This window comes from Cottoperca gobio, chromosome 3 (assembly GCF_900634415.1).
Source record: "Cottoperca gobio chromosome 3, fCotGob3.1, whole genome shotgun sequence".
Classification (NCBI taxonomy): domain Eukaryota; kingdom Metazoa; phylum Chordata; class Actinopteri; order Perciformes; family Bovichtidae; genus Cottoperca; species Cottoperca gobio.
Genome location: NC_041357.1, coordinates 23,584,164 through 23,598,494, shown reverse-complemented (window position 1 = coordinate 23,598,494; position 14,331 = coordinate 23,584,164). Strand labels below are relative to the sequence as shown.

Genomic DNA, 14,331 nt, shown 5'->3' with positions numbered 1-14,331 from the left:
TTGCTTTAAAATAAAATCTTCGTCTGAATCATAACCAGGTCAGTCATATTTATATCAGCGTCATTATGCTGTGAAATAAAACAATCAAACAATTATATGATCCCACTAACAAGGTTTGTCTGTGTGGCCAAAAGCCTGAAATGTCATCTGTGCTGTTCAGCTCCATAGTGAGTGACCACACTGTTGCAGTGGGTGACAGCTGTTTTAGGAAATTACTGAGCCTTTGAAAAAACATTTGTGACATTTAACATCTTCAAAAAGGAATGAATAATCTCAGGGGTGAGAAAAGGTGGAAAGTATTAAGAAACACATTGTTTGTTTTGCTCTTTTCATGAGATTTAGTGACAAAGAGGTAATTATATCATCTATGAGTCATTCAAAGGGCAACACTGCAAACTGACAAACACACAAATGATTGTGACTTTGAGAAACGTTTAGTATTACAACTTGCTGAGCACTTTATTCGGCAGTACAAAACTATATCGCAACAACATGGATACAATGGGACATTTTACTCCTCGAATGTGAGTCCTTGCACACACACAAAAAAATACAAAAGACACACACAGTCTAGAGATTATCTCCTGCGTGGGTCTTCATATGAATAATTAAATGAGAGCGCCGAATGAATCTTTTCCCACAATCGGTGCAACTATACGGCCTCTCCCCCGAATGAGTCTTCATGTGGCGCGTTAAATTAGACTGAGCGCTGAATTTCATATGACACACAGTGCAAATGTAAGGTTTCTCGCCAGTGTGAATTATCGTGTGCTTGATGAGATCCGCTTTCTCTCTAAAACTTTTACCACAGTCAGTACAGCTGTGAGGTTTCTCTCCCGTGTGGATCCGTATGTGAGCGTTCATGTTTCCAACTTGTGTGAACCCTCTGCCACAGAAACTGCACGTGTGCGGCTTCTGTCCGGAGTGAGAGTTCATGTGAGTCTGCAGGTAGGAGCGCTGGATGAAGCTTTTACCACAAACACCGCAGCGGTAAGGTTTCTCTCCCGTGTGCGTCTTCATGTGGCGAGTCAGAATCGATTTAATCCTGAAATTCTTGTTGCAAATGCTGCAGGTGTACGGCCTCTCTGCTGTCTCATGCTGTGGTTGCTTCCTGTTTACACCCGAGTAAACCCCTCCAGCGTCTCTCCATTCATCGTCACTAACTTCACTCATGTCAGCGTCACTGCTCGAAGCATCGCCGTCTTCTTTATCAGGTTCTGATTGAAACTGTCCACATGAGCTGCCGCTGGGCAAACAGTCTCCTTTGTTTTCCACTTCTTGGTCGTGATGTGGATCCTGTCTTCCATCTTCATCATTCCTTTGCACATAAACTATATTGAACATTGAGTCTTTGGTGTCAGCTTCCTTCTGCTGCTTTTCACCTGCCTGAGCGGTCCACACTTCGTCCTCCAGCTCTTCTTTAATCTGCGGGGGCTCCTGGTCATCCTCACTCGGGTCTGTCTTCCTCTCACAGTGATCCTGCTCAGAGGGAGCGTCCTCTTCCTGGACAGAGGGCTGCAGGGGGGCTGGACAGGATCACACAGGAGAAAACAATTCATTTAAGCTTTAGTTTGATCAAATATTTTCATTTGGGAATATTTAGCAGGAAGAAAATTAAAATGCAATCAAGCACATAAAAATATCAGAATTTTCTTTCTACCAAACAACAACGGGTGCACTGACGCTTGTCTTTTAATTAACGCTGCTGATTAGTTAAATCAACAGAAACATAACCACCAATCTTTTTGGATAATCGGTTAGTTTAAGTAATTTTTCATGCAAAAATGGCAGAAAATGTTGTTTTCAACCTTTTTTTGCAGCTTTTTAATGGCTGCCTGTTTGTGAAAGGGTCTGCTTGTGATGATGTCCTTCCAAACAAAAGTGTATAAAAGCAAATATATAAAATGTATATCGGCTTGCAAACGCTATGAAATAAAAAATCAGTTTAGAGCCAATATGTCCTTTAAGCTTAATTTCAGCACACATTTAGTTACAACCTTTTGTATTATGACATCATGTACATTTCATGGTTTAATATGTACAACGGTCCATCATGTCTTTAATGGCGTGATAGATAAAGCTGGTTAAAGGTCATCGCAGGCCACCATTTATCCTAAATGAACAGGATAGCACCTCAGGCACAGTATTGCGTACTACAAATCATATTTAGGCCTATCTTTGCCAGCTGCAACATTATTACATTATTATTATTAATAATAATAATAATAATAATAATAATAATAATAATACATTAGACTTGTAGAGCGCTTTTCTTGTAACTCAAAGACGCTTTTATTGATATGCATTGATATTCAAATATAATTTACTCTGGGCCATTCTGCACAATGACTACTTTTGGTACTTTAAGAATACTTCAATGGTAATACTTTTAGTTAAGTAAGATTTGATTGCAGGTTACTTGATTACCTGTAGAGTAACACACTTCTAGAGTATTTTCTACACCGTGGTATTGATACTTTAAAAAGATTGAAGTACTTCTTCCATCACTCCATAGTAAAATATGTCTCTTTTTGATAATAAAGTATCAAATAAACTGTCCCCAAACGCTTTTGCGTGCCCTTTTTACTCCATCCATCCCTTTTTCTTCTCCAACCTGACGTGCCTGAGAGGAGGGAAGGCTTTAGCATCCACGTTGTGTTGCCTATAGATCATACCAAGGTAACAACAACACACACACTGGCACATTTAGCCAGTGACAGCCATTTTGCATCCCCTCCCCCTATAGGGATGCAAAATGGCGCTACTTGCTGTCTCCTGTGTAACCAGTGTTTAGGGAGTGGCTGAGAAGACAAAAGGCTTTTTAACAAACATAATTGTGATTAAATCAGCAGTTTCGGCACTGCCTGGAGGGTAAAGTTCACCTGAGCACTTACCTTTCCGTGCAGCCAGCCTTCTTCGGTGTTGGTCGATCTCCTGCTTTGATCGGAAAACGATCTCCTCGTAGTCTTTAAGAGTTGTTTCAAACATGCTGAATATTTCCTCAGCGGCGGCTTTAAGTCTCTCATTGACCAAAGCTTTTAGTTTCTCTTTCTTGAACATTTCTGCGGGTGACAGAAGACCTCCAGTCTGTTTACTGAGGGACACGAGACGGGCTGCTCACTGGGTTGCCAGATATGACGAGAGAAACAAGCAATCTCATTCCTTTAAACATATTTATTCAAATTAAAATTATATTTAAAAAGTTGTGCCAGCGAGAACACTAACTCGCCCTGTTTGGAATAATACGGGGTTAAAGCCCTAAAAAAAGGATTAATAATATTTATATATTAAAATAAATCATTAAGCTATCAGGTCTGTGCTCCACTGCCCCAAACATAATTATCTATTTATTTATTTAAGTACCTTGGACAAAATGTTTTTATTTTATGTTATAGATTCTACATTAATAAAGTGTAGGTTATATGTGCAAGTCAAGGGAATACATGTGATTTTAAAGTGCCAGAAAATCCACTAGAAATTGGACTTTAATGTGTATTTTGGTACATAGGCTGACAATTATTCAAACACCTTCATGTAATTGATTGAATTGGTGAATGTATGAACTTAACACACTAGGAAAGGAGCAGACAGTGAAGTGGACATTGTTTTTTTAATTTAAAAAAATGTGCTAAACATGCTTAAAAAACAATTTGCCTGTAAGGATAATAAGCAGCTCTATGGAAAAGCATAATAAAGGGACATGGCAACACAAGCTGCTGACTGAAACTGAGGCACACAATGGACCCGGACTCTCTGCACGAGCTTTGCTGCCACCCACCGGCCATGAAACAAAACACTGACAAATTATCTGATCAGTGGTTTTAGCCAGTTTATATAATTATGTGGATATTCACTTTGCAAGTTTTAGTGTGAAAGACTTTAACTGGAACAAGCTCACAACTGTTTCATTTAGTAAAACTACGTATACCTAAATGCCCACCTGTCTGCCTTGGCTACAATAAACCAGATTTATATTTGTTTGACCAGGAGGTGGGAGCAGATATCCAAGTTAAACCTACAGTCTATGATTGAAACACAAAAACACAAGAGAGAAGTTTTTAATCAACGTTTGAGACACTTGACTGGCTGTATGATTACTGCATTTTTATTTGACACTTAAAAAATATATTTTGAGTAATTATACAAATTATGCAGTTTTGATGATTATTTGTTGACCTAAAATATGTAACGAGATATACTGATTTATTTTTGAAAATGTTTTCTTCTATAAATCCACAAAAATATATAATATATTTAACTTGCACATTATTGTTAATTGTTACGGGCTGCTCACTGGGTTGCCAGATATGACGAGAGAAACAAGCAATCTCATTCCTTTAAACATATTTATTAAAATGAAAATTATATTTAAAAAGTTGTGCCAGCGAGAACACTAACTCGCCCTGTTTGGAATAATACGGTGTTAAAGCCCTAAAAAAAGGATTAATCAAGCTTTTATTTATATATTAAACTAAATCATTAAGCTATCAGGTTTCAGTAAAAAGTAATCCACAAAAATATATAATATATTTAACTTGCACATTATTGTTAATGAGGAATTATATTTATTTTTTGAACTTATTTTATTTCTATTAGCTTGTTCCTCTGTGTCCCAGCCAGGCTTTTGAAACATACCAGAGATACCATTCATGGTATTGTTAGTTTAGACGTGAGGATTAAAGTCCTCAATCTCAGTGGTCAGACAATAACATACCAGTTGGGGGCCCACACACACACACACACACACACACACACACACACACACACACACACACACACACACACACACACACACACACACACACACACACACACACACACACACAACTCAGCCATAATGTAAACTTTACATGCCAATGTGACGGATGTTTCCAGACCCCACACCTATCTCCTCTTAAAGTCCAGATGAAATTTACATGTTTTGTTCCCCACAGTCACAGAGTTTTGGCATCTGGTCTGTGTCCTCAGCTGTTAGTCAAATGGAAAAAAACCTAGTAAAAGTAAGCTTTTACTGTAAAGTGGATATGCTCACAGGTGGCACTGAATATTTCTGGTGCTCATCCTGACACTGTGTCCTGCGTGTTTACTGTGAACGGGTATAGTATAAACACATGCAAAAGAGTTCTCAGAAATGAAGTTTGGGAAATAGATATTAATCATATTAAGTTACGTAATAGTCTGTATGGTACAGAGATCCTGTTTCCAACTGAATTAAGTACAGAAGGTCTACTGGAACAACTACTCATAATAACATAATATATACCAGATTGCTCTGCCTCTGTAGCACCACTATCAAAACACTGTTACATAACTACAGTTACCAGAGACATGTTTACGTTGCCTCTCTTCCTGCAGGTTCAGCTGTCAGTCAAACATCATTCTAGTGTCATTTATAACATTTATATATAAAGAGTAGTGTTACTCTAAATAAAAGACACAGGTCTAGTCAATTTACTAACAATTAAGGCTCTAAAGTAACAGCAAATATGCTGCAGTCCTTTTTTGGAGTAATGTTCAAGTTGTAAATATCAGCAGATCTCCTTATTTCCACAGTTTCATTATTCATTTCTTGGACATTAACTGCTATACAAAAGAGATTAGTATAATATACATACTGTATAATATAATACTCGACTACATGAGTAACTGCGCTCTAATGAGTTGACTCAGCTGGCAACATTGAGAGTGACTTCACTCTAATGGGACAAGATAATGGCGTCATAATCACGAATAGTCACATTGGAGTCTGTCTTTGTCTCAGATGATCAAAATTAGCGAAGTTATTTATTGTAGATTTAGAAAAAGACTTGCACTATTCATATCTATTTGCTTTTTTTGGAAGATAAAAAACAAGATCATGGTTTGACTCAATCAAAATACACTTTGATTCTAATTGGTTTGATTGCAGTTTGCAGAATTCACAGTGCTAATGTAGAATTTGACTTTTAGGTGGCGCCTGTTATGCCTTTGAAATCTATTCATATGAATTTGATACAGAGCTGTCATTTATACACTGCCGCTGAAATTATATTGTGAAATAGTGGAAGCAGCCGGATGAGTGTCGTCCACTGAGGATGACAGGCAGTAAACTCTGGTGTTGACTGCATATTTAGTGCACTGACTCATCCATTCATTCATGTCCCTGCCTCACCACCACATTTACAAAGGTCAAAGCCAAAGTGAAAGAAAGAAAAGAGAGAAAAGGACAGAGAGAGATGCTTTGTCTTTTGTAGACTCATTAGCATCCTTAATTTAACAAAGCACCAGCATGCCTAGTGACTAGTTTGACCTTTAAATCTTAATGTGATCAAACTATTTAATACGCACGTCTTGTGTAGCTCATTAAACACTCGATGAAGATTGTCAAACACTGGATTTTCACAGGCACATCCTAACTCCACGGGGCAAAACATTCATCTTTACATATTCAGCTTACAGCATCTGAACTTTTAATTAACTCCAAATCCAAAAAAAGTATAGATTATATAAATCGAGTTCTATTTCTTGATTTGAGCCTGAAACCATCACAATTATAAATCCAAGTCACAACTTTAATCCAAACTGACTGTGACCATTCGTGACCATGGAAATATACAGTCTTGGCTATTGATGAACTAAAATCACATTGCAGAAATAATTTCCTGAACAACAGGTTGGAGGTTTATCAAATATTAAGTGAGACAGATCGGAAGCACCCCCTCGTATACGGGCCATCACAATAATGGAGCAGAAGTTCTTGTTGCCCGTCACAGCTTTGTTTTCCTGACCGACTCTGATTCAGTTTTTCTGTATGTTTAGTTATGAAAATGCAATATAAACTTCTTACAGCTAATTACATCATTTTTATTTTCTCACCTCTGAAATATCCTCTTTCTTTTTAGGATTATTCCTGTTTGCTTTGGGCTGTCCTCCACAAAATCCACAAAAAAATCAAACCAAAAGGATGACCTCAAAGGCATCTAATGTGTGTGCACATGCATGCAAAAGCAGATATGTCTGTATATGTGTGTCTGTATATGTGTGTGAAAGCATTGCTGTTCCTGAGGGAACCTGAACATCACAACTCTGCTCTGTGGATAGAGTCAAAGGATCAAAAACACATTACATAAATATCCTCCTGGAAGCTGTACTGAGAAAGACTGAAAATGTCAGAACACTTTCCTCAATTGTTCGCCCTTTTATGTTTCCTCCTCTAATTTCTCTTTTCTAAAGTCTCATTGTTCTTCTTCCAATGAATATCTTTTCAATGATTCCTTAAAGATCACCATATAGATTTTTACAGTGGTCAGCATGATAATAATAATAATAATAATAAACTTTATTTGTATAGCCCCTTTCATACAAGAATTGCAGCCCAAAGTGCTTCACAGCAAACACATAAAAATGAGTACAAAGTTAGACAGAATAAGAGCATCTAAAGCCAATTTCAGTTTTATTCATTGTTTAAAAGCAGACAATGTCAGTGAATGAATCAGATAATGTGACTCCCTGAAAGGCAAAACTCAAATAATCCTAATTTAGGCTCCTTATTTCTGAATGAATCAAAAACAAATAGTACACTACAACACTCAGGAGATGATGTCTGTGAGCCTACTGGAGGAGCACTAATCAAACCACAGATATAATATGTTTGTCAAATCAAATCTTATGAAAGTCAAGAGTCTATTTATAATCCACTGTCACCTTTGAGGCCTCTTAATGCCTGCTTGTACGTTTTGTTGATTTGTAAAATGCTTGTTCACATATTTAATTAAAAGTGATATTTAAAATGATTACTGCATGGAGTCGTGCCCCCTTATGACACAGACAATCATCTACAACGATGTACGTGTAGCAGAATGTAGAAAATCACCGTGTCATTTACAGTAAATTTGTGTTATCCTGTGTTTTTAACATAAATGTAACAGTTTTGAAAATAGTATGTAAACATGTGGACAGTAAGGTTTTGGTGGCGGTTGAGTTTCAGTAAGAAAACTTCGTGGATTTTGAAAGATGTTGTCATTGAATGAATTTAGTGTCAAAGCAATGAAAGTGATCCACAGTTCAGTCCACTTCTCAATGTTGAGAAATGTGTGACCAATTGTCATTTGTTTTTTAATAAAGCGGGCCTATTTCACAGCAGACTTTTTGATTTGCTACGAAAGCGTCCCAGTGAGTCACGGCAGGGTGACAGTGAGCTAGCATGCACACGACCAGGACCTGAAACTGAAACTGCCACATAGAATTAAACCATCATTAGTTTAATTAATTACATTTGTGCTTTTTCTACTGTTACATTTCAAATGTGGTATGTGAAAGGGGTCTATGGTGTTCTACAAGGTGTATGTAAAATAAAGAAAAGGCACATTTAATTAACCTTACATTTAAATACAGGTGAAAGCACTTCATATATGCAGATTAAAGTGTAATCACCAAACGATGGAAGAAAAACAGGCTCAGCACAGAGCAGCGCCAGGGGGCCTTCCTGCGCAGTGTGTGTGCACGTGTGTGTGTGTGTGTGTCGGCACATGGGGATGTGGTGCAGGAGGTAGAATTAATTCTAACTAATGAGTTAATTATAATATCATCACATAGACTAGAAAAAGGGTCACACACACACACATATGAAACACACAATGGGTACAAACAATGCACACACAAGGCACCAACAGGGAATATTCACACACCCCAGCACACACCTCCGTCCTACAGGCAGATATCGTGTTCAGACTGGACTCTGCTTGTTAGATTCTCAGTTCCACTTTTACGCAAAATCAAGTTTCTTCTCCATTATGGAATTATTGCCACTTTAGTGCACATGTTGCACGGATTCAAGTCACTCCAAACATTTACAAAACAAAGATCAAAAGCTGTATGTTTCTACCACTCGTCATTGTTTTGAGCTTTTTCGACTTCTCTGCTCGTTTGCTAACTAATTTCCATGAGCTCTCAATCATGGTGCATGTTCAGCTGTTAAAACTAGGTCAGGTTGGTGAGCGGGCCTGTTCTGTGCAGTCCGTTTTCAGCTGCTACTTTGTTTTTTTTAAATATATTTTTGACAACTGAAATTCATCCAACATTTGCAGCCAAATCCCAACAAGTTGGAAAAAGGAAAATGTGAATCATTTTCTCAAGCCAATGAGATTTCTTGAAGAAGCGCTGTTAGGATATCATATTTTAACTACACGATTATCGCGGCCAAAACAATTCACTATATTGATATTATTGCGGTATCTATATATAGAATTTCTTTTTTGGGAGGCACAAGCGGCCGAAATGGGTTTTCTCAGACGGGTGGCGTCTCCCTTAGAGATAGGGTGAGAAGCTCAGCCATCCGTGAGAGACTCGGAGTAGAGCCGCTGCTCCTTTACGTTGAAAGGAGCCAGTTGAGGTGGTTCATCTAGTAAGGATGCCACCTGGGCGCCTCCATAGGGAGGTGTTCCAGGCACGTCCAGCTGGGAGGAGACCCCGGGGAAGACCCAGGACTCGGTGGAGAGATTATATCTCCTCACTGGCCTGGGAACGTCTCGTGATCCCCCAGTCGGAGCTGGAGGATGTGGCCCGGAGAAGGGAAGATTGGGGTTCCTTACTGGAGCTGGACCTGATCCCGGATAAGCGGTAGACGATGGATGGACAAGGTATTAAAGAGCATATAGTTCTACCACCACATCCGTACGTGATTATTCATTGAGCACACAGAGGAGGTGGAAGGTGATCTGCACAGAAGTTATTAAAGAAAAAGACGGTTCCTCTCAGTTGATTCATCAGACTTAAACTGACAAGGTCACAAGCCTTTCTTCACTACCATTATCCTCGACACTACCGCTTTGCTGCTTCAGTGTTCAATGAGCTTTTGTTATCTACCTTGATCTTTATGACCTTTACCGTCTGACCCAGTAATCACTGTTCGCAGTCTCTGCAAGGTGACTCTGAAAATAGAAACCAATTTATGAAATTATGTGATAACAACTCTGTGAGGAAAGTTTAATGGAACTCTACACAATGAAAATGACAAAACACAAAAGGAGGCATTTACTATGATCGACCAGAAGTACAAAGCACAGAAGCATTTCACCAAACAAAGGAACAAAACCAAAGAAACTACTCAACAACAAGTGTGCAGCTGTTGCTATTGGAGTGCAACACATATGTGAACAGTATTGTTTGTGCTAAAATGTTTGATGAATCCCACATGTCTTTGTAGTTTGAACTTTATCATTTTCGATTTCATTTATAAATGAAACCTGCAAAGATAATAGATCACTTGAGCAATTTCTCTTTTTGGTTGTCTAACAATCAGCACAATTAGCCGCCATCCTCCTGCCATCAGAACAGCTTCCTTTCTCTAAATGCTTTTGACACAATGGGGCAATATCTACTATAAATACTATTTCAGCTCAGTGTGATATCAGTGTGTATTCTGTATGTCAATTTGTGGCATAAATACGTAAGCATGCCTTCTGTTGTGTGAAATCTGGGGTTCTTTTAGCCTAACTTTAACACTATAAGTACGGCAATGTCCACCACTTTGGTCCAGATATTTTGCTATGCCTCCACAATTATCTTATGCATTGCCATGAAATGTGGTAAACACATCATTATATATAACCAATCTCTATTAGTTAGTTTAGATTCCGTGCATCATTTACTTTCTCTAGCTGACCTTTTAATTTTCAAGCTCATTGGCTCATGTTCTTTTAAAACTTGGAACCTAAATATAGTTTGTTACCTGGGGCCCAGTTTCATTACAAACACACACTTTTCGGGCAGCTGTGGCTCAGGAGGTAGAGTGGTTCGATCCCCAAGTGTCTTTGGGCAAGATACTGAACCCCAAATTGCTGTGTGTGAGTGTGTGTGAGTGTGTGTGTGTGTGAATGGTTATCACGACTGATGAGCTGATGTGCACCTTGTATGGTAGCCTCTGACTCACTCTGGCTGTGTGTGAATGGATGAATGACATGAGATAATGTACTGCTTTTAAAGGTTTTAGACTAGTCAAGTGTTGCAAACAGCTGAAATATAATTTAATTGTTGTTGTGAGTTGTGCTTCTTGTTGCTTTTCAGACTCAATCTATTCCTGTTGTTAGTTTATTGAGTGTTGTCATCCGTGTTAAATGCCAGCATCAGATCAGACTGATTAGCAGACAAATAAATGTGTCTCACATGATATTGGTTGTCATATTGTGGTCATTTAGTTGATACATTCAAAACAGTGTGTCTGCTCAGATGAATAAATATCTAATTTCTACACAGTCACAGACGGAGGAGCCGTGGCAGACTCAATACCACAGTGTAAAGATACTCTGTTACAAGTCCTGCTTTCAAAATGTTATTTAAGTAAACTCTAAAAGTATTAGCATCAAAACGCATTTAAATTACAAAAATGAAAAGCACTCATTCTCCACAACGGCCCATTTCAGAATGATATATGTGATATTATAGGATTACAAGAATTAATGTGTTCATCACTTTAATGTTGCAGCTGGTAAAGGAGGAGCTTTCTATTTGTATCAATTTCTTTTTCTTGTGAATTTCAACAAGGTATCACCCTCCCACACGTGTGAGATAGAGTGTGTGTGTGTGTGTGTGTGTGTGTGTGTGTGTGTGTGTGTGTGTGTGTGTGTGTGTGTGTGTCTACAAAGTGGGGAAAGAACAATATATCTGTTTACGTTTGCATATAAGCCTAATGCTCCATGGTGTCTGCTTTCCTAAAAGAAAAACATTATATATAGAGTGCACAATGGGGAATTGCAATGTTAAAAGGATATATTAGTCTGGTTACATTTTGTCCTTGGATATATGTTGAACTCTTGTCAGATGAACTGATTAAGAAAAGATCTTTCTTTCTTTTATGTCCTCATTAACTTTTTGATTCAACTTAATAGACACAAGCTAATAACAAACAACCCATGATGAAGTTACGTATTTTAAAGCAGTTAAATGGAATTTAAATGCACATGAATGACTCAGAAGTGTTTGGTTTTATTGGCTGGCAGGCAAAAGATTTACATTTGTGAAGGGATAAAGTAACTTTTGTTTTCAGGGAGTAATATTGCACATTTTTGTTTTGTGATCCACATCAATAACAGCTGGGACGCAGTTATACCGACTCATATGTAACAAAATCAATACATTATGTAAAAGTAAAGATGTTTTACTTCATATTGATGGGTGGGTCCAGATGTTCCCAGAAGAGTATAAAACATAGCTTGTGTGACAGTTGTTGGGTTACAGTTTGACGGTGATGATAAATAACCCTCTCCAGACTCCAGAGCCAAAGTGCTGCTGAGCTGACAAAAAAGTGTTTGAAATGTTCTCTTCTGGGAGATTAGTTTGTTTATGTGTAAACACTTCTCTATGAGATAATTATTCTGTTTAAGAGAAGTAAATAAAATCAGTGACTCAACTCTGGACTAAAACTCAGTTCAAGTAGATTTAAGCTGGTGAAGAGAAATCTTGTTAACTACCCCTGAAGCCGGCACACTAAAGGTGGATTTATGCCTCTGTGTGCGTTGTGGCTGTACGGACCTCTGGAGTGAGAACTGATTTATATTTATAATATATATAAGATCTAACCTGTTGGTTTGTAGCTGAACCACAGGAGAGGAACATCCTTTGAGTCTCAAAATATGTCTAGTATTATTGAATGGAAGATTACAGAGCCTCTCACATATTTACTCGATGTTGTCATATAAGACTCTCCTCTGCTGCCTGTGCATCTGTCTGCTCATGTGGTTCAGTGTGAACAGCTGAAGAGGAGAAGTTAAAGTCAAATGAAAGACAGGCTGAGAGTGAGACGGGCAGAGATGACCGACAGCCCCACTGATCAACTCAAAGTCTGTCACAGGAGACAGAAAGACAAACAAACACTGTCAGCAAGGTCAGTGACGGACAGTCCATACTGTAAATGCAGAGGCAGAACCACTCTCACACACACACACACACACACACACACACACACACACACACACACACACACACACACACACCCTGTATGTCATGCTGATGATTTCTGATAGATTTGGCTTAAAATGTGATCAACTTGTTCAACGAATCCATAACAAAAATGAATGGGAGGAGTTAGTGGGGGCATTAATAAGAAGAATAAATGTTCTGTGGTTGTGGCGTTGTAGGAATATGAGAGCAGGAGGGAATAAACCAAACAAGTTATTTTAAGCTGTGTGTTGGTGGAGCACAGCAACATGGCCACTCCTCCCAGACTATTCACAACAACGTCTTCCTTCCTTGTGGGGATGTAGGAAATCATTTTCTCCTCCGTGGTGGTGGGCGGACTAAAATATTAATAGGTTCTATCCAGCAGGAAGTCCTCAAAGCAGCAGGAGTAAGTGGAAGAAAGAGAATCCAACAGATAAACACCAAAGCCCTCTGTACACTCCCCACTCCACACACAACACACAAGTTCATTTAATGTGTAAACAAGGTGAAGACGTTGGTTAAACTACAGCAAAGTGATGCTGGGATGACACACAGATGATCCCTGTGCATAAGAAGCACATGTTTTGCATGGTTTCTAAATAAATCATCAGCATAATCCTGCCTACATTTATGTAAAGGTTCTTAATTTGTTTTACATTTTTAAAACCCTAAATGGTCAAATTCTCATTCACATAATAGATGGATTATTGAATATGCTGAACATCTATTCATTTATGTTTTATGTAAGTGACAATGAAATGTTCTGAGTTCATTGTTCACACATAATATACATTTTCATATTTTGGGGGATTTGTTATATTCATAAAATGCTGTTTTTTTGTTTCCTAACTATATTCTTTGTCTTCAACTTCGCTAAATTCTTTATTAAAAACATGTTTTTAAAAATTAGACATGAACTTGTATAAATCCCTGCGAACAAATACATTTCCCTTCTCTAGTGTTAGTCTGAATAACTTAATTAATTAGTAAAAATATGAATTATGATAAGAATGAAGACGTTTTTCTGTCTCTTGAAAATGTGTGTTTGCACTGCAGGAGTGCATTTGTGAAGTGTAACATCTGTAAACTAAAAAGGTAACAAATATAAAACTACAGCTACAGTAATACAAGTGTGACTGAACATTCAACCAAATCAAGTGTTGAATATATTAAATATTTCTGCTTATGTAATATTCTGTATGTCACCACTTATGATTAACCTAATATGCTTTGTTTAAATATATTAGTAGCAATAAATCTAAGATGTCCTCTGACAGGCTCTGCACTTTCTCATCTATATTGCATTCATACTTGGGACTTTCACATACACATTTGCATATCTTTGCATGAAATATTTAGTCAGTGCTTGTGACTCAGGGTGAAGCCTGCTCGAGAAAACACACAGTGTGATACTGT

At 38.0% G+C, this 14,331-nt stretch overlaps 1 protein-coding gene across 1 annotated transcript; it reads right to left on the bottom strand.

Moving 5' to 3' along the window:
- Positions 1 to 433: 433 nt before the first annotated feature.
- On the bottom strand, positions 434 to 3,126 carry LOC115006424 (zinc finger protein 771-like). Its single transcript, XM_029428669.1, has 2 exons — positions 2,895 to 3,126; positions 434 to 1,526 (listed from the first exon to the last, which is right to left on the bottom strand). Exons 1-2 carry the CDS (start codon positions 3,058 to 3,060, stop codon positions 571 to 573), a joined length of 1,122 nt encoding a protein of 373 aa, XP_029284529.1. The 5' UTR covers positions 3,061 to 3,126; the 3' UTR covers positions 434 to 570.
- Between the last annotated feature and the right edge of the window lie 11,205 nt (positions 3,127 to 14,331).

Bases quoted from the DNA above. Each gene is read 5' to 3' on its own strand.
- LOC115006424 (XM_029428669.1), bottom strand. From the start codon at position 3,060: ATGTTCAAGAAAGAGAAACTAAAAGCTTTGGTCAATGAGAGACTTAAA. The intron at 1,527-2,894 runs GTAAGTGCTCAG...GATCCTGTCCAG, and splicing joins AAGGCTGGCTGCACGGAAAG to CCCCCCTGCAGCCCTCTGTC.